Genomic DNA, 20,942 nt, shown 5'->3' with positions numbered 1-20,942 from the left:
ATTACTGTAGAGTTAAAGGACGGTGGTATTTAGAGTTACTGGAGAGAGACGGTCCCGTGACCTTGCTGGGGGAGGGAACAGTGTTGTTATTGTTTTGACAGCAGCGTCCCCTGGAACTCACTGGGCAGCCATATTCCATTCCATATTTCATTTACCCCCCCCTTTCCACCACAATCGAGTGGTTATACCCGAAACAAGGGCTCTCATTGTGATATGAGTTAATGGAGCCAGCTCATACTTTGGACAGAGTCTCCATTTTAAATGTCGGCCAGATTGTGTGCATTGCATGCTGGAGATCTGTTTAAAGTATGGCCATGCTCGTTCTTGGCTATTTAAACACAAGCCACAGAAACAGAAATGGGTGGCTTTTATTCATGTAATTGTAAAAGTGCCTACATCCTGAATGTTACTCAGTGTTGATGGATGAGACTATTTATAGTATGTTTAGCATTGCTAATTACAGTTCTGGAACATATTGGCTGTGCCAATGTTAATCAAAGTTGCATTGGCCGCGTGTCATTTTTTGGCACTTTTGACCTTTGTTACTGCCGGACAATAAGAGTTGCTCTTTAGTTCTTGTTAACTCTCCACCCCAGTTATTACTGTAAGCAGACCATCTTTATCTCAACCCTGGGTGGCTGATGGCATTGCCTGGCCATGTGGATAAGGCAAACTATCTGTATAGTCCCTTGTGGTTGAGTTTCATGTTCACATCCACAATATTCAACATAAGCCTTATAGCCTGGGTAGGCAATTATCTGTAGACCCTGAATCTAGTGGTGCTGTAATTCCTCCTGCTGCGAAGCAGACGAGGGTTTACTGTAATACAGTACAGAAGATGATCACTGGACTGTGCACTGTGGGTTTTTAACCACAGACCTGCATAATAACTTGGGTAGTTTCATATTCACATCCGATTCTCACTTCCAGTTTTGTAATATGCTCATCTCCCTTTTTCTCAGTTCCCATACTGTGTGTTTAGAATGTCAGCTTATTGAGGCGGAGTTGGCTGTGGGGTTTCTTTCTTATCACTTGCTGTAAAGCTGCCAGTGACACATTAGGAGATCCCAGGTTTGCAATGTGTTACTTCAGAGACTTCCCAAGACTTCTTCTTAAGTTTGCTCCCTGAAGGCACCTTTAGAGGCCGCGGCCACTTTATTAGGAACTATACTGAAGCAGACACCTCCTGGATATGCACAGTGACTACTGTACTGTATCAAGTTACGCAGAAGTACAGCAATATATTTTTCTTAATGAAGTGACCACACTCATAGCTCATAGCTCATAGCTCACTACCTTAATTATACACACTACATGATAAAACGTGTTATACTGCTAGGTAAAATCAATAGCTTAAATTGGGAATAGTTCTAGCTGGCTTAATGCTGCCACTGTACTAATGCTGTTAAATCTGCATCTAAGACACAAGTCATGGCAAAGAGAAATGTACTGTATCATCAAATTGACTGAAAATGCAAGATTGTATTTTTTTTAAACCTCCATGGACCTCCATGACTCATAAGCTGCTTATTTTCTCTAAGCAAACTCACTTGCAGAAGAATTACATCATCTACAGGCTGAAAGTGTTTTTTTTTTTCGTTTTTTTTTTTTGCTTGCTTGTACTGACCAGGTGCAGGAAAGCTGTCTAATCAAGAGCCTGAACTGTAACACAGAACTTTCTTACAGAATTAGGAAAGAGGAACCCCACGAGGCCCCTGATCTCCACCTGTAGCCCTGTCAGGTGGTTGGCCATAGGGGAGACAGTGACCTGCCACTGGCTGTTTAATTGAATCCATGGCAGAAACGTTTACCATGAGCAAAGAAGCCAGCCTCCCTGCAGTCTGAACAAATCTTACTTTGCAATGGCTTGCAAGAAGGTTTACATTTCAGAGCTGATCTGACTGCATCGTCTGGTTCGGATGAACACTGAAATCGAGCTCTTCAGCTATTTCCTATCTCTGTACCAAGGACCTGAATCTTTCACTCTTTGGCTCCTGCTTCAAGGACAGAAGGGGATCAGGGAACCAAACCTATCTTTTTTTTTCTTAAATGATGGTGTATAGCTATGCTTTAAAGATCACTGCTACTGCTTCTGCAGGGTACACTACAGTCCTACTCAAAGAAACACTATGTAAGTATTTACACCGACACTATCTTCCAACATACCAGTCGTTTCCATACAGTATAACACCTGAATACAAACTGGAGCTGAAAGTAACGAGCTGAGCCAGTGTTGCGACACACAGGACAGAGGAAATTCCTTTACAGATCTGTCACTTTGCTTTTCCTTTTTGTTTTTAACCCTCAGGTTCTTTTCAGAGGAAAGAACGCAGAAACTGGTACCAGCACCAGTGTGTACTGGAGACACAATGCAGTTCAAAGGAGTGGCACAGAAGCAGCATGATGCCTACTTCTTTTAAATGTAGCCCACTATTACAGTATGTTTTCCTGACTGTTACACTCACAGACATCCACCTCCACACTGATTATACGTTACTCTTTTTGGAGTGGGTGCTCAGTGTTACAAAGGTAAAAACTAATGTAGGTAGCATTTAGAAAACCAGAACAGAAACATGATGCACATGAGCTTACTGTCAACGTTTGCAAAGTCAACATATTGCGTTCGTAAACCGGCATCAGGCGTATATATATATTTGCTTTAAATAGACCATTATTTAAAGCAAAATGATAGCAATTCAGCTGCAACCAAAACTAAAAAAAGAAATATGAGAACGAGCGGCCTTCCTCAGGAAGTTCCTGTGTGCAAAGTAGAAAACTGTGGAGGCCGATAAAATGACCTTCCTACTCTAGAAGAACACACAATAAACCACCTGCATTTCGTCATCAAACTAGAACGCTTCATAAAAATACGTTGGATTCAGCTGGCAGTGGAAACACATTGCAGTTCAAACCATATGTTAACATCAAATGAAACACTAGCAATTATGTGACGACACTGTCCTGTTGATAAAGTGGAATTTCTGGGCTTTGCTGTGGCAAGGCCTGATTGTGATTCTGCTTGACATAAGTGAACATCTTTCAGAGAGAAATATTCACACGTTTATCCCCAGAGACTTCTTCTGGAGAACAGCTGAGAAGCCGGGGTTTCATTTAGTCTCAGAAAACATTTGCTCTCCAGATACACTAGTGTACCGCACGGTACCGAAGGGAGGAAACATCTCCACTGCGTGTTTGAAATGCAGGGTGAGGGAGTGGACCATTCCAAGGGTCAAAGTTGACCTGATGTCACAGTTGGCTTTCATGGTCTAAAATAAACTTGTTAGTCTATAGCACTGAGTGCAACACAGATTAAAGATCAACATGACTAGATGTTTTGATGGCAAACAGGTCTGTCCTCTGAGTGTAGTTCTGAGAGTGCTTGCAAGAAAGCAGTTATTTGTGACTGATACTCTCGTGTAGACATAACTTTCTTGTAAAAACATTTCTTTCTGTCAGGCTGCAGCATGCTTGCCACTCTAAATTTGACAATGTTTATTCAGATACTCTGTATTGCTCTGTAGTGAACAATATGCAGAAAACACTGATTTTGCAAAAATGTACAGTAGCAGGGACATTGTTAGTCTTAAAGGAGGGAGGTGGAGGCACCTTTCTGCGTTTGGGATAAAACAATTAGCCCGAAAATACAACCTGATGCTTTCTAATAAACAGAAGGCATTTTGGGAAACTCCTTTTATTTTGTTTTGGGAATGTGTCATGCAGATCAGCTCTCATCGTTCTTAAATATACACAGCATATATATATATATATTAAAATAAGTGATGTTCCAAAATCCCATCAGGTATTGTATATGTAATTAATTTAATTGAAATACTTAACTAGGAACAGCTGGAAATCTGCAAAACCTTTATTGCCCGTGGCAGTAATTCAAGGACATGGCTACATTAAATAAAACTTTCACTATCACCTTTCGTTCACATTTCAGTTTCACCACCTGGGACTTGAATGCTAAATCCACTGTTCCTGGCCGTATTGCAGTAAATTAAGTGAAACGTTTCACAGTGACAAGCTGGTTCCATCAAACATGCATTGCATTAAATAACTGGAACATAGCACTGTGCTATTTAGCTCAGGTTTGGAACTTCTCCACAGCCTAACATGACCCAAACGCTTCAGTATTATATATAATGGCCCAGATATTTCCCTGCCTGCCTGCCACAAAATACACACAGCTGCAGTACCGCTGTTAACTGTACCCCTTCTTGTGCACTTTGGTTTACCAGTGTTTTATTTCATGCTGAGATGGTGTTTGATCTGTAGCTTTTGTTTTGGAAGCTGAAATGGGGCCTAGAAAGGGGTGGGGGTTTAGGTCTGTCGTGAAGCCAGGGCCTGTCTGTATCCACAGCCCGCTTTGAACCAACTTGAAGGCAGATTGTTTGTGGGGGCCCAGGTGGGGAATCCAGCAGAGCTGCAGATCTGTTCCCCAAGGATGCTGAGCCACTTTATTATTATTATTATTATTATTATTTATTTATTTATTTCTTAGCAGACGCCCTTATCCAGGGCGACTTACAATTGTTACAAGATATCACATTATACATTATTTCACATTATACAGATATTACATTATTTTTACATACAATTACCCATTTATACAGTTGGGTTTTTACTGGAGCAATCTAGGTAAAGTACCTTGCTCAAGGGTACAACAGCAGTGTCCCCCACTGGGGATTGAACCCACAACCCTCCGGTCAAGAGTCCAGAGCCCTAACCACTACTCCACACTGCTGCTTTAATCTCAGGCTTGTTTTTCAAGAAGCGCTGGGTGAGATGTGATCTGTGTTTGGGCTCCTCCCTAATTGTCAAACCACTCCAGAGTGTAAATAAAAACATGATTCTTCCCCCCTGGTTCTGATTCTGCTGTGGTTGTTCCCACCTCTGGTCCTTGAGGTTCATTGGTCCAGGGTTCATTAAGTCCTGAATGAGTTAAATGACCCATCGCAGGTTCATACAGCAGTATTCACTGGGGTGTTTTCTAGTTGGGTGACAGTCTTTGCTAGAGCGGAATTGTTCTTGTACCGTCGAAGATGTCCATTTAGCCGCGAGACTGCAGTGTGGTCCACCGCGTCTGTAGCTTGGCGAAGCAGACATGTAACATGCCGTGCTCTTCTCTCTTCAGACTACTCTCTGGCTGTTCAGAAGTTCTCTCAAACCCTGCAGTGTTTCCAGTTCGACTTCATTGGGGACTCGTTGACTGATGATGAGATCAATATCGGTAGGTCCAATGCAGTCCCATTTTCTTTTTCAAAGGGTCTCAGTTTCCCGTGCAGGAACAGACAACAGGAGTACATTGAAAGTTAGTTTACAAACCACATATATTTTCCTCGTAAAACAATATACATTGGAAGAATCTGAGCCCTGAATAATAATACTGTTGGCAGTTTTATTAGGTTTCATTTGATAATTATATTGAATGCTAAATCAACAGTCTTGAGTTTCAGGAAATGCAACTCTGTGTTGTGTGATACTTCACACCGCCTTGTTGCTGTCTTTAGTCCAACAGTAGATCTTTTGCCTGTGTAACCACACTTTGAGGCCTACAATAAGTCAAAATAATACCGTATCCTGTTAAAAGTACAGAAGGCTATCAACCTGCCATGTGCATCATCTTTAGTGCACTGAAAATGTTGCATTTCAAATAACATTTTTAAATCACTTTCAAATTTGATTTAAAATACATTATTTAGCATTGCAATTAGTTATATTTGTAATACCTCTTATAATTATAGTTGGGCTATAGTACTAAAACTGGATGGAAATACCAGTATATTTGGTCAGTTGTAGTGGCCCTGATGAACCTAGATTGTGCTGTTAAATAGAGCAAAGTAAGTACACGGTTCTTTATATGAATCGGTGCCTGTCAGTATTTATTGTTCATGGTTGTGTTAATCTTCTCTTTCCGTTTTTCTAGCGGAGTCTTTCCGAGAGTTTGCTGGGCTGCTGCAGGAAGTGGAAGATGAAAGGATGATGCTGGTGAGAACAACAGTGCAACAAAGTCAAGGAAACTTCAAACTGAAATCCATGGAGGAAACGGCATCGCTGTTCTTTCCTCAGAAACCGCATCATTAGCCTTGCAATACTGAAGTACTCGTCTTATGGGTTTAGCGCCTCCTCCCGGCAGTCTGTTCAGTTGAGGAGCATCACGGCCTTCCTCTTGGGGGCGGGGTTCATTGCAGGGTTGTGTTCTGGGGCAAGTCCCACCATAAATCGTGTTCCACTCACTGCACACCTGTGTTTGGGGAACAGCTTGACAGCCCTGCATTGCAGTGTGTTTGTAAAACTGCTCCCTGTGTACTGGGGGCCCTTCCAAATGGGCTTTCTGCTGGAGTATGATTAGAAATCAGTTTTTTTCAGGGCTCTTGCGGTATAGTAATATTTATAATGCTGCAGCTCCCACGATTATAATTTTCTGTACACTGATTCAGGTTTACATTACCTGATATCTGCCTGTTATAAGGCTACAGGGAGCCTGTTTCTGGCTGATTTAATCCAGGGATGAATTGATGATGCTTTTCAAGTTTGACCTGGCAGATAGGGATGATTTATATACTGTAATATACTGTAATCTCCCTTCTAATGAAGACTTCCTAGTAGAAACAGTGACTCATTAGATGTGGTAAGATTATGCTTTCTACCACTTTCATTCTGGGCAATGGACCATTTGTGTGATTCAGTTTTTCTGTTTTTCCACTGCATTGAGGAGCTTGGCTCAGAAATTCCACAATCAGTTACAGCTTTGCTCTTATCGTTTTTGGCACCTCCATATATGCGCACACACACACACACACACACACACACACACACACACACACACACATTCTGTAGCTGCCACCTGGCCTGGGAGTGACAGAACAGCAGAGTTCCATTGCCAAGGTTACCAGTGAGGGGGCCTTCCTGGTTGCAACACATTCCATGACTCTCTCACAGTCATAATATAGACCCCACACCACACGCCAGAGCGAGCCAGCAAATTTGTACTCCCTTACCCATATAGATTCTGTTCGAATGGATTTTACTGTTGTTTTGATGTGACGACGTGATAATGTCTATGGCATTAGACACAACGTCACACAACGTCTCATTATAGCGGCTTTTAAAAAATGCCAGATAACAAAACAAGCAAAGAATATGATTAAAAAAAAGATAGTTTTGGCATCTAATAATTGCACACCATTATTGTTTTTTGTAATCCTGAGGTACATTTCGTGTTGGTACAGTACGCTATGTGTACGTGAGCTTCTTGAGTAATGTTTTTCTTTCGCATTTGCAGGTTCAAAACGCTTGCGACTTACTGATCAAACCCTTGGAGAAATTTCGAAAGGAGCAAATAGGAGTCACGAAGGTAGGTACTTACTGTATCTTGCACTGCCCTTGAGAGTGCAAACTACAACTGGCCTGTTTATGATTAACAGCAAAGCCCTGCTTTTGGCTCATTTATGTCCGAACACACAATGGCGTTTTAGCTGTTTAAATGACACATTAAATAAAAATCATGAAATATCGAGGGCAGTGACTAAGTGAAGGATAGTACCAGAAGGCACAGTTCACTGTTACAATTGCCTGGCATGTTGCATGATCCAAAATTGAAATTGACTGAACAAACAAACAGCAACAGCCTTTATTATTCTTCTGTTGCCCTAGCAACCGGCTTTAGTTTACAGCAGTGCTAATTATTGTATAAATTCACATTCTACCAACAGAGAGAAACTGGTGCAGCTACTGTACCATTAAATAAGGAGTCAAGGTTGGGTGCTTGCATTCTGTAACAGGACGTTCCGCACGGAAAACCTGGAAAGGTCATAAGTTAGTGTTGCGACTGTGTGGCCTTGTTCAAGACAAGCCTGAGGATCTTCTGTAAAGGCTTTGCAAAACATTGAAACTAATGCACACTTTTTTTATTTTTTTTATTCAGTTTTAATGCTATTTCTGGACCATCTTCAGGGCAAAACGAACGAGACAAAACATTGGTTTGATCTGAGGATTTGTGTTTGCACATCTTTTCCCCAGACCAAATAGTCAACCACAAAGAAAATGCAAGTGTGCATTAGATCAAAGCAATGCCACTACTCCCTTTGAAAAAGCAATGAAATCGGAGGGGGTTAATCGTCATGCACCAGTACATAAGTTTGGGGAGGGGAGGAGTGGGGTGGTAGGCTGAAATGTTAGACATCTGAATATTTAATTGCAGCGACCTTTCAACCCAAGTGGCTGCGATCAAAATCCAGTTGCCAAAGCAGCCAAAAATCATTTGAATGTGTTCATTTGTACCAGGCCTTCCCCCATAGTATCCAGTGTCTTAGTTAGGAATGCTGTCAGTGTTTGTCAGAATCTGTCATGGTTTAAGATGTATTGCCAGATTCATTTGCCAAGACCTAAAATCTAGCTTCAAATGCAGCTTCAATCTAGACGCCCTGGCTGCAGAACTGTACGTCTCCTGTGTTGATTATTGGAGACTGAAAACTGGAAGTGGCTGTGTTGTACTGAGCTTCAGAAACAGGCAAACAGATCTCGCTCAGTCTAACTGGAGAAGTCGAAAGGACCCTGTTCGGATGCCAGCATCTTTACAGTCACTGTGTGCAGATCTTGATACTTCATAGACCTCTCCTAAACAGGATCTATATTCTTTTTATTAATACAGCCATATGTTTGTTATTGTTCGAGTCTGTGGTCCTATGTAGCAGCGGGATTAAAAGAACTACAAGTTACAACACAGCTCTTCATTGCGATTATGACTCTAAATGAGAAACAATGACTCCATGTTGTTTAATGTAGGAGTGGAGCTCCGATAGCTCGCTGGTGTTGTGTTACAGGGGCTGGGCCTGTGACCAGATGAAACATTGGCGTCAAGCTGAGTGCATTATTATCATCCTGGAGCCACACCAGCTCCATCTGGAGGTGGTTTAGTTCATTAAGAGCTGGGCGTGGTTCCAGGATAGTAAAGGGGAAAGCACATAGCTTGTGGCCTTAAAGCTGATGAACGTTATTAAGGAATGTTCCATTTTGAAACCAGACTAGCCAAATACATTTTTTGGTTTTTCTACCTTGAGAAAACTGACCATATGTTGTATTTTTATTTTTTTTATATATATATATAGAAGTACTGTAATGCTTAAGTGAGCGGCATAATATAGATTCTACACGATAGATGTATGTTTAATGAAATAATTTAATAGAAAGAATAAGCAAGGGTTACATGTCAAAAGCTGATAGGCATGTTTTGATACCTAGCAACTAACTGGTTTTGTGAAGTTTGCTCAAAACAAGTCTGCTCTGTAAAAACTATGATACTTTAAAGGGTGAGTGAGTTATTCCTGCATTTACTCTAAAACACACTGAAAACGAAGAATCCCAGTTATATAAATGCTCAGTTTCTCACTCTCGTGCTCTCTGTGCAGTGCCTGGAGAGGCCTGTAGATGGTGTAGGAAGTCCACCCTCACAAAACAAATGAAATTAGCTTGCTTGCTCAGAGGACATTATCATGCCAATGGAAGAGTCTGCAGCTGTGCAATCTGCCACTGGCACCCCAGAACTGGTTCCAGATGGCAGCGTGTTCCTCTTCAAACTGCAAACAAACAGTCATGCCAAATACGCCCATAGAGCAAGGCAAAGCGGGGATTGGCACATGCACTTCAGACATACTGTACGAGGCAAAAAGGTGTTGATTTGCATGTCACTGAAATTACAGCTCATATTCCTACCACAGGAGGCTGAAGAGGTAATAAGTTAAACTGTTGAGCTCAAACCTGCTTTCCATTGGTTCATTTTTTTTTTTTTACTTTGCAGAAACCTCATTTTGGCTGCATTTTATCTGGGTTATTCTATTCTGTACAAATATTATTATTATTATTATTATTATTATTATTATTATTATTATTATTATTATTATTAACTGTCTTGCACTTTAATCTCTCTGTTCACTCACATGGCTGACCAGTGCATCCCTGGAGTCTTTTCAAACTCTCTGTTCTGTAACAGTGTTTATTCTCTGTGTGGAACTTCCTCATTATGCACTACTGTATATTCCTGCTCAGTCTCGCTGCCTCCACGTCACCCAGGGGCTGCTGCACGGACTCCCCACTCCACTCCCAGCCCCTCTGCTACTTGTAATTCTGAACCCTGGCCCTTTCACCAGGGGGTTGCGGTTCATGACAGAAGCACTAACCTGCACTTGCCCGATAATTATTTGGGAATTAAAACCCACCAACGGTGAGGCTCAACGGTTGCTGGGATTCATAAAATACTCAGCATGGCCAGGTAGGCTCAAGCTGGGTGAAGGGGGAGGGGAGGGGGTAGATTAGAAATATGTGCGCAAGCTTCAAAGACCCCTGGTCTAATGGTTAATGCAGGTTTAACAGCCAGGGTTTTAATGTGGCATTCTCTACTGTACTGGTTTTGAAAATCAGACCTTTGGTAACACCCCTGAGTTAACAGCAAGCCTAAACCAGCTGCATACATCCTACAGGTCAAGCACCAGTGCTGTAGAAACATTTGAGGCCTTGATATACATGGCATCATTTTTTATATACTTTCTTTTTTCTTAAATATATTTACATATCCTGAATTACCATAAAAATGAACTATTCTCAGTGAAAACGAATGGCAATTCTGTTAATGAGGCAAGAGGTTGAATGGATTATAAAAACACTGAATTAGGAGGTGAATGAGGTTCTGTATTAATCAGAGCCGTTGTAATGGGCCCTGTCTTCACTAAAGGGCTCGGGTGGTTCCTGAGGCAGTGGCACACATGGGACGAAAGGTTCATTGAGGGCTGTGTTTCTAACAGCTGGGCACCCTGCTATATTACCTCATCACTTGCTTTTGGCACAGACTACAGCCCACCTGTACACACTCGCTCACATTCTTGTGGTGATTAGAGAATGGGTTCCTTCGCTGGTATAGAGGCTGCTGTCTTACACTTACAGTACCTGATGGGCTCCTGCATTACTGGCAACCAAAGCCAGGACCGAATGCCAGAATTAACTATTAGGACTTGGATAATAAACTGAAGACTCAGCTGCCCTTAGAAGTCAGAACAAATGCATTCCTTGAAATGAAATGATTATAGCGTTTATGTAACAAAGTTTCTTCCAGTCTCAAGTTGGACTCGGTTTCAGTTTGATTAGCAGCGGCTCAACAGTGGCTCTGTACACCTCCTATCAGTGTAAAAAAAAAGTGCCTCCTATTTTCTGTTCTGAATGCCCCTTTATCTAATCTCCATTTGTGACCCCTGGTCCTTGTTTCTTTTTTCAGGTCAAAGAAGTTCCCTGGGTTGACATTGTCTATACCTTTTAGGATTTTGAATGTTTGAATCAGATCGCCGCGTAGTCTTCTTTGTTCAAGACTGAATAGATTCAATTCTTTTAGCCTGTCTGCATACGACATGCCTTTTAAACCCGGGATAATTCTGGTTGCTCTTCTTTGCACTCTTTCTAGAGCAGCAATATCCTTTTTGTAACGAGGTGACCAGAACTGAACACAATATTCTAGGTGAGGTCTTACTAATGCATTGTAGAGTTTTAACATTACTTCCCTTGATTTAAATTCAGCACTTCTCACAATATATCCGAGCATCTTGTTAGCCTTTTTTATAGCTTCCCCACATTGTCTAGATGAAGACATTTCTGAGTCAACATAAACTCCTAGGTCTTTTTCATAGTTCCCTTCTTCAATTTCACTATCTTCCATATGATATTTATAATGCACATTTTTATTGCCCGCATGCAATACTTTACACTTTTCTCTATTAAATTTCATTTGCCATGTGTCTGCCCAATTCTGAATGCTGTCTAGATCATTTTGAATGACCTTTGCTGTTTCAAAAGTGTTTGCCACTCCTCCTATTTTTGTGTCGTCTGCATATTTAATGAGTTTGCTAACTATACCAGAATCTAAATCATTAATGTAGATTAGGAATAGCAGAGGACCTAATACTGATCCCTGTGGTACACCACTGGTTACCTCACTCCATTTTGAGGTTTCTCCTCTAATCAGTACTTTCTGTTTTCTACCTGTTAACCACTCCCTAATCCATTTGTGTTCTTACTGCCGCCCGCTTACAGCGGAGACTTGTAAAACTAATCATCCCAACCTTGTAGCAAGTATTACAAAATCCTGGGAGGTCATATTGGCCTGTATTTGATATGGATCCATTCGGCATGTCTGAATGATGTTGAACTAGACCATCTACAAAACAAAATAAACTTGTTTCAATACCACTCTCTGCTTTGTGACCAGGGAAGGGGCTCGGCAGGTGGATCTGCCCCAATCAGTCCTTCTGCAGTCGTGTATCTGCCAGGCAGTGGTGATTTTAGGAGCCGTTCGGCAGAGAAACGGTATGAAATTGACTAAATAAGTAGGTCAGAGGGGATAGAGCATCACTCACTAGATTCTGTGTGCCAGACCTCCCTCTCCTCGTTCTGCCAAGGGCTCAGGCCAACTGATACTGCCAAAGCTAATCAACTGCAGATCATCAGAACAGAGCTGCTGGGAACAGTAGATATGTGAGTGCAATACTGTCCCGAGTCTCTGGCAGAGAGGGCAGGAGCCAGCTGGAATGTAGGAGGCTCTGCAGAATGGAAGAATATTAAAGACAGAACACTTTTAACCATTTCTGTCCTGCAAAACTATTAATCTTGCTGCCACGGCTGTTTACAAATTGTACTTAAGCCAGCAGAAGCAGTCCTTGTGTGAAGCCCTTATTTGTCGCAATGACAGGGTAATACATTGTTGCTAAGGATCTGCTCACAGTCTTGTGCTGCATGGGAATGAGTTAGCACAGTTTCACAGGTTATGGGGAAGTTCTTGAAATTGCACCTTTTGTGTTTTTTTTTTTTTACTGCGGTGTTTGTCATCTTCTGAATGAGTCACCACATCATGTTGAGGTTACACCTGCTTGCAGGTTTAAGTTCAGATGCAGATGCCAGAGCTACATAATGCTAACAGCACGAGGAGATTTATTATAGTTACAGAGCCATTGCATCGCCAGTATAAGACCATTGCGACTGTGTTGTGCAAAACTGGCAAAATTGCAACAATATAAATGTGTGATTTTTGATACTTCTTTAAAGGTGATGTGAAGTTAAAAATAAAAGTGAAATTGCAGCTCGTGGGAACTAACTGCAGTAAACTTACTATATCCTTTTTGATTGGTCCCACTGACGCAAAGAAAAACAAACTATCATTCAGAAATTGTGTGCCCCTTTGAGCAAGCAGTATAGAATGATCAAAACAACTGTTTAAGTATTATTATTATTATTATTATTTGTTTATTTAGCAGATGCCTTTATCCAAGGTGACTTACACAGACTAGGGTGTGTGAACTATGCATCAGCTGCAGAGTCACTTACAATTACATCTCACCCAAAAGACGGAGCACAAGGAGGTTAAGTGACTTGCTCAGGGTCACACAATGAGTCAGTGGTTGAGGTGGGATTTGAACTGGGGATCTCCTGGTTACAAGCCCTTTTCTTTAACCACTGGACCACACCGCCTCCAAAGCAATTAAAAAAAACATTCTGAATTAATCTAGTGTCGGGTACATCTGGTTTAAGGTTTAAGCATTTTGACAATGGATACATATTTAGCCGGAGTTAACTAAACTTAAGCACTTGGACACCGCAGTTTACATAAGAAGATCAGATTGTAGTATCTGTCATCTCACCGCTGGATAACAGAAAGACTTTCAGTTCCTGGTGGTTTTGTTTCATCATCAGATATGAAGAAAAAAAAAATTGTCAAAGCTAGTGGTATCTTGTGGTAGATTTTAGAGTATATAAAAAGTTTACAACAAATGTACACACGCTAGCTGTTGATCTGTCTGTGTGGGTCTCTCTCCATCCCAGACCCGTCCTGTATACTCTTATCTGATTACAGTGTCTGCCTTGTTTCTTTATTTCAGGAAATTAAGAAGAAGTTTGACAAAGAGAGTGAAAAGTTTTATTCTCAACTGGACAAAAATTTACATTTATCTTCCAAGAAGAAGGAGTCACATTTACAAGAAGTGAGTAATAATGTCAACCCGAAGGCTTAGGAAATGCATGCAAAGCTTACCTACTAGGAACTGCTGGACCGATCCTGTTGAGTTGAGATTCTGTTCTCTGAGTGTGGATTAGGGTGATGGTGACTCTTTCTTTGCATGCGTTACTTACAGCAAGGGGAGCAGGGGGAGAGAAGGAGTGTCTTCAAAAGCTACATTTCTCTATTTATAATTTATATCGCGTGGAAATGTTTTTCCTGTTTTTTTCCTACATGACGTGACCAAATGAAAACGCATCATTTTTGTCCTGTTTAAACCTCAGGCAGATGAGCACCTGGACAGAGAGAAGCTGAGCTTCTATGAGTCGTCTGTGGACTACGTGTACCAGATCCAGCAGGTGCAGGACAGGAAGAAGTTCGATGTGGTGGAGCCCGTAAGCACCCTTCCTCCCTCTCTGTTTATGAGTGTCCGTCCTGTTCACTGTGTGTGCTGGACTGGGAGGTCTTGTGAGTGGAGCACCTCTCTTCCAGGTGTCTGCTGCTGTGTTGCTCAGGGTGAACTGGACCGTCTCCACACAGAATAAGAGTTGAGCAGAACACTGGCCCACTTCATTCAAATTAGCTTTCATCAGGGGTTCACAGCCATAATTACTACTACGACTTCTTCTTCTTCTTCTTCTTCTTCTTCTTCTTCTTCTTCTTCTTCTTCTTCTTCTTCTTCTTCTTCTTTAGTTATTAGTTTATTTAGCAGACGCCTTTATCCAAGGGGACTTATAGAGACTAGGGTGTGTGAACTATGCATCAGCTGCAGAGTCACTTACAATTACGTCTCACCCGAAAGACGGAGCACAAGGAAGTTAAGTGACTTGCTCAGGGTCACACAATGAGTCAGTGGCTGATTCTTCTTCTTCTTCTTCTTCTTCTTCTTCTTCTTCTTCTTCATAATATAATATTTAATATAATTATAATATAATAATATGATAATATAATAATAATATAGCTTATTAGCTATAGGTAAGTGTGTGTAATAAGCCTGTTAAGGGCTTCGAGGCGTTATGGGACATCATAGGCGGTCAAGTGGCCTCTGATGCCCCAGAACCCCGAGAATAGGTAAGGCTTGATTATACACACTTACCTATACTTAATTCTTTATTATATATGGAGAGTTGTAATTGGCCGAACACCCAAACACAAATATTTGGCAGTAATAAGACTGTAAGCTTCAGCAAGCTCTGTGGGGGATTGCAACTCTCCATATATAATAATAATAATAATAATAATAATAATAATAATAATAATAATAATAATAATAATAATAATAATAATAATAATGTAATCATCATTATGTAGTCAGAATTAAATTGTATACTAGATAGATAGATAGATAGATAGATCAATTAATATTGGTATTAACTATTTTATTTATGTTTCTGCTGCAGGTGTTGGCCTTTCTTCATAGTCTATTTACATTAAACAACCTCACAGTGGAAATGACTCAGGATTTCATGCCCTACAAACAGGAGCTCCAGCTCAGCTTACAGAATGTGAGTAAACTGCACACTGGGTACCATGCACTGCCCACAGCAGCAGAGCCTGAAGCAGAGATAGGGACCATGCACTGCCCACAGCAGCAGAGCCTGAGGCAGAGATAGGGACCATGCACTACCCACAGCAGCAGAGCCTGAGGCAGAGAGAGGGACCATGCACTACCCACAGCAGCAGAGCCTGAGGCAGAGAGAGGGACCATGCACTGCCCACAGCAGCAGAGCCTGAAGCAGAGATAGGGACCATGCACTGCCCACAGCAGCAGAGCCTGAGGCAGAGATAGGGACCATGCACTACCCACAGCAGCAGAGCCTGAGGCAGAGAGAGGGACCATGCACTACCCACAGCAGCAGAGCCTGAGGCAGAGAGAGGGACCATGCACTGCCCACAGCAGCAGAGCCTGAGACAGAGATAGGGACCATGCACTGCCCACAGCAGCAGAGCCTGAGGCAGAGATAGGGACCATGCACTACCCACAGCAGCAGAGCCTGAGGCAGAGATAGGGACCATGCACTGCCCACAGCAGCAGAGCCTGAGACAGAGATAGGGACCATGCACTGCCCACAGCAGCAGAGCCTGAGGCAGAGAGAGGGACCATGCACTGCCCACAGCAGCAGAGCCTGAGGCAGAGAGAGGGACCATGCACTGCCCACAGCAGCAGAGCCTGAGGCAGAGAGAGGGACCATGCACTGCCCACAGCAGCAGAGCCTGAGGCAGAGAGAGGGACCATGCACTGCCCACAGCAGCAGAGCCTGAGACAGAGATAGGGACCATGCACTGCCCACAGCAGCAGAGCCTGAGGCAGAGAGAGGGACCATGCACTGCCCACAGCAGCAGAGCCTGAGGCAGAGAGAGGGACCATGCACTGCCCACAGCAGCAGAGCCTGAGGCAGAGAGAGGGACCATGCACTGCCCACAGCAGCAGAGCCTGAGGCAGAGAGAGGGACCATGCACTGCCCACAGCAGCAGAGCCTGAGGCAGAGAGAGGGACCATGCACTGCTCACAGCAGCAGAGCCTGAGGCAGACCTGACCATTGAGTCATAGTTAGGTTAGTACTGTGGCTGCAGGTTTCAGCACACTGTTTAATGCTGTTTATCTACAGGGATGCAGCATGTTGCCACTGGATGGCACTGTGTGATCAACAAGAAACCAGTCAGAAACTGCTATCACATTTTTGCTATCACAGTTGAAAAATGGTTGTTTTCTGAATTGAGATGCAACTGCGAACAGCATCATCATTATGAACACAGGCTGTCTATCTATCGCTCTGTCTCTCTTTCTCTATCTGACGATCATTTTCTAAACAGACGAGGAACCACTTCGAAAGCACCCGAGAGGAGATGGAGGAGCTGATGAAACGAATGAAGAACTCTCCTCAGGTGTGCAAAATACCTGGCCAGCCCACCGTCGAGGGATACCTCTACTCACAGGAGAAGTGTAAGCCTGGGGCTCAGCAGCACTCCACTTCATCTTGAACAATTCAAACAACTGTCTTGAAAGCACATTGAACACTCCACTGCTTTCTAACATCATAATTAAATAATTAATAAATATTGATTTAATACAACTGTCAGTAACAACTGTATAAAGCTCAAACCTCCGAATATGGAAATTGTTTTTGGTCGCAGATGTGAACGTGGGTTAGGGGGTGAAACACATTATCCTTATAAAGAGACAGAGCCACTCAGCCAGTCAGTTCTGTTTACAAAGGTACCATAGTGCTTTGCCTGGGAACAGGTTGAGGTTCATTAATCCAGTTCTTAACATGGATGGGTGGCACTGATTGCTATAGTGTTTTATGAGCTATATTCCAGTAGTGAAATGCTGTGCTTTGTCTCTTAGGGGCTTTGGGAGTTACATGGGTGAAGAACTACTGTAAATATCAAAAAGAGTCCAAGATATTAACCATGAATCCAGTAGAGCAGAAACCAGGAGCCAAGCAGGTAGGGTTTATGTTTTTTCTGAATAAAAGTGCATCTGTGCATCTTGTATTGCACAATACAATGTGAAAATACAGCATGTTTTATATGGGGTTAAATGTAGTGTTTCCTGTACAGCCTGGCTTTGGTGCTGCATATACATGGTGTAATCCTGTGCTTTTCCTGCAGGGCACCACTGAGTTCAAACTGAAATCCTGCATCAGAAGAAAGTCTGAGTCTATAGACAAACGCTTTTGTTTTGATATTGAGACTAATGAAAGGTAAGTCGACCTGTTTGGTACAGTGAGACATGGCTTAGCCAAGCAGCCAGTGAACTGTAGCCATGGGAATAACATTGGCATTGTGATGAAGAGAAACTGAACTGCATGAGAATTGCAATTAACATTGTAAGCACAGCCTGTTCCACCACCTTCAGCTCTGATCTGGTGTTGTGTTTCAGGCCAGGGACAGTAACCTTGCAGGCCCTCTCGGAGTCCAATAGGAAGCAGTGGATGGAGGCCATGGATGGAAAGGAACCTGTACGTACAGCGCTTCTGATCGTTCTTATTTCACCGCTGCCACCTGCTGGTCACATTGTGCATTATTTGTGTGCTGCTGTTTGTGTTGCAGCATGTTCAATGTGAACTCGGAGGGAAATCCATTGCCCTGCTGTCCGCTTTGAGACAATACAGAGATTAGATTCATGCATGGTTTATAAATGAAAGCCCTATCATCTGTTTGAATTAATACAGCGATAGTGGAGGGCTATAGAGTAGGAAGTTAATACACAGATCATTCTTTGAAAATGCCTTCTCAGCTCATACCCTTTTTACAAAGACGTGTTTCGTATTGTGTTGACAGACTTGGTGATTCCAGCAAAAGACGAGCCTAACTTTCCCCTGCAAAATATCCAATTGTTGTGGTTTATAAGACTGTACTGTTTCTGCTTGCTTTCTTGTATCATTGTGATTACCGTATTATACTGTGTTTTTATGTCTTTGTTTTAGATATACCACTCCCCAATTGCAAAACAAGCCGAAAGTAAGTATAGACAGGTTTATATCTGTTTACATCTTGCTATGGTTCAATTAAATACATTAAAATGATGGAAACATACAAATAACTGATTAATAATAATGATCAATAATCCGCTGGTATAGCTGTCTGGTCACATTGAGTCTATTGTTAAGGTGAACTGAATTGAATTGACGCAGGATGTTGTTCAACAAACACTGTACCTTAGAGCCCCTGCTTCATTAGCTACTTAAAATAAATCTGAGGAATAGCAGTGTGCAGTGTCAGCCAGTCCTCCACTGAACCTCTTTAACGCAGTTACTGGCATGCTTTCAGCTGCTTGTGTTAATACTTACTCCTGCTCTCTCAACAGTGGAGCTCAATGAAGTGGGCTTCAAGTTTGTCCGGAGGTGCATAAACGCTGTAGAGACCACAGGTAGGTTGTAAGCAGGCAGGCGGTCATGCTGGAGGAGGGTCATTGGGCATCGGTTTGATTGCAGAAATACAGGGGGGACTGGCTTCTGGATAATCAAGCACCTGTGCCTTATTGATCAGAGAATGTCTGCTGCAGAGGTTTTTGTTTCTGTGTGTGTGTTTTGTAGGATTGTATAAGGATTTTTGAGACTTGGCATTATAAAGAGAGAGTTCCAGGAGGCTGAGCTTTGCAGACAGCTACCCAGTTAAGTCACCACAGCTGAGGCGGTACGTGAGGTTCCTAATTTTGATTTTAGAGTTTGCTGAGGCTGCTTTCATCCGTGTCATTCCCGGATCTGACTGATTGGAGCAGTGTTGCCCACGTGTTTCCCTCAGCTTTGAGCCTAATGGGTACTGCATCTGGTCGCTGAGTGGATGCCAGTAACGAACTGGTATGCATCTATGTGAGAAACATGTAGTGTCCTGTAACTGCTTTCCCACTGACACATATAATGCGTTAATTATTAGCATCCCTAGAATGAATTGAACCTTAGAAGTGTTTTGGCTCGCTCCGCTTGCTATGTGTGCCTTGGGCAGAAACAGTCCGGAGGTGAATGGCAGAAGCTCTTACAAATAAAAAATATTTAATAAGATGCATGTTTAATTATGCTTTGAATCCCTGCAAGTTATTTTATGTGCAGCGACTCGGGGTGTCAGCCGTGAAAGTTTCAGAAGAAATATTAGTCGGTTTAATATGGGAGATAACAATTTTAGCATCACAGAATTGGTTGATCCTCAAGTCAACCCCAAGTCCTTGATGTGACACTGAGCTGACTCGAGTGATCTCAATCTTTTTAACCCAGCGGTGCAGCATGCAGTTCCCCCCTTTACTGTTCCGTAGTTGCATATCGACTATATCTTGTGCGATCTCCTAGTAGGGTGTTGAATCAGCAGCAGCCTGTGTTACATTGAAAATTACATTCTTCACAACTGGGCATTTCCTTTATTGATCAGGTGATGAGATGGTTTGTGAATCCATTATTTCTCGGCATATATTGTGGGATCAATAGTAAATACACAATGATAGTAGAGTAGTAGAGTTCACAACATCCTTAACACTTGTAGGTATACCTGACAATGTTGATATAGTGAAGGTGTGCTGCAGACTTGTGTTTAACCAGCCTGTAAAACCAGGTCCTGTGCTTAAATTTGATATATATATTTTTTTCATATTTAGCCTGTTGTTAGTTTGCCAGCATATATAGACACCTCTGACACATACAGACACAGTGTTCTGGAATGCTTTTATTTCTCAGAAACAACATGACACAGCAACATCAGAATGAGAAGAGGAGTAAATACAATTCAGAACAAGGGATTTTATATTTGCAACACCTTTGCTGCAAGCCCTTTTCAGACAGCTGCACCTCCACTGGCGTCTCACCCTTACTGTACTTCTGTCATGTAACCCCCCCCCCCCAACTTTGTTTTACAGGAATCGCCCAGGAGGGAGTTTACAGAACTGTTGGCAGCAACATCCAAGTACAGAAGCTGTTAAACGCTTTCTTCGGTGAGGAAATACTACCTTAGCAATGGTGCATGTTTGCTGTAGACCTCGCCCTCAGACAAAGTCTTATAAAAGTGTCCCGTAGTGACAGCGTAGGTAAACACTGTGAAACCCAGTGAGGTGTGGTAAAGAATACTAAAAGACATAGCAAACTATGGGAGACTACATTAAATGCATCGTATAACCATGGGAAAAGCATGGGAAAACTGCAAAAATACCATGCATAAATACCATGGGAAACTTTTATAAGGGAACAAAAACATCTATGTCCGTTCGCACAGCAGCAAATACATTTGGTTGTGTGTATAGAACAACAAAACCCCAGCCTCTGAGCTTCAGATATAGTCTTTAAAAAAATCTCTGCCCAAATGAACCTTCCCTTTAAATATTTGTATTTACCTTCCTTTTGAATAGAACTTTCACAAAACCGAATGGGGCTCCTGGTAGCAACCTTATTCTTAAAGGGTATTTCTGACGTTTTGCAAAGCA

General features: G+C 42.2%; 1 protein-coding gene across 1 annotated transcript in view; it reads left to right on the top strand.

The window, feature by feature from the left end:
• LOC117412275 (oligophrenin-1-like) overlaps nucleotides 1-20,942 on the top strand; it is a 41,951-nt gene that overhangs the window by 7,258 nt on the left and 13,751 nt on the right. Inside the window, exons 2-14 of the mRNA XM_058989523.1 lie at nucleotides 5,138-5,233; nucleotides 5,930-5,991; nucleotides 7,289-7,360; nucleotides 13,917-14,018; nucleotides 14,317-14,427; nucleotides 15,433-15,537; nucleotides 16,847-16,976; nucleotides 17,382-17,482; nucleotides 17,648-17,739; nucleotides 17,919-17,997; nucleotides 18,466-18,499; nucleotides 18,846-18,908; nucleotides 20,382-20,456. Coding sequence (XP_058845506.1) covers nucleotides 5,138-5,233; nucleotides 5,930-5,991; nucleotides 7,289-7,360; nucleotides 13,917-14,018; nucleotides 14,317-14,427; nucleotides 15,433-15,537; nucleotides 16,847-16,976; nucleotides 17,382-17,482; nucleotides 17,648-17,739; nucleotides 17,919-17,997; nucleotides 18,466-18,499; nucleotides 18,846-18,908; nucleotides 20,382-20,456 — 1,122 coding nt within the window. The remainder of the gene's footprint in view (nucleotides 1-5,137; nucleotides 5,234-5,929; nucleotides 5,992-7,288; nucleotides 7,361-13,916; nucleotides 14,019-14,316; nucleotides 14,428-15,432; nucleotides 15,538-16,846; nucleotides 16,977-17,381; nucleotides 17,483-17,647; nucleotides 17,740-17,918; nucleotides 17,998-18,465; nucleotides 18,500-18,845; nucleotides 18,909-20,381; nucleotides 20,457-20,942) is intronic.

Source organism: Acipenser ruthenus, chromosome 16 (genome assembly GCF_902713425.1).
Source record: "Acipenser ruthenus chromosome 16, fAciRut3.2 maternal haplotype, whole genome shotgun sequence".
NCBI lineage: Eukaryota > Metazoa > Chordata > Actinopteri > Acipenseriformes > Acipenseridae > Acipenser > Acipenser ruthenus.
The sequence above is the reverse complement of the archived record's forward strand: the minus strand, read 5'-3'. Positions and strand labels throughout refer to the sequence as shown.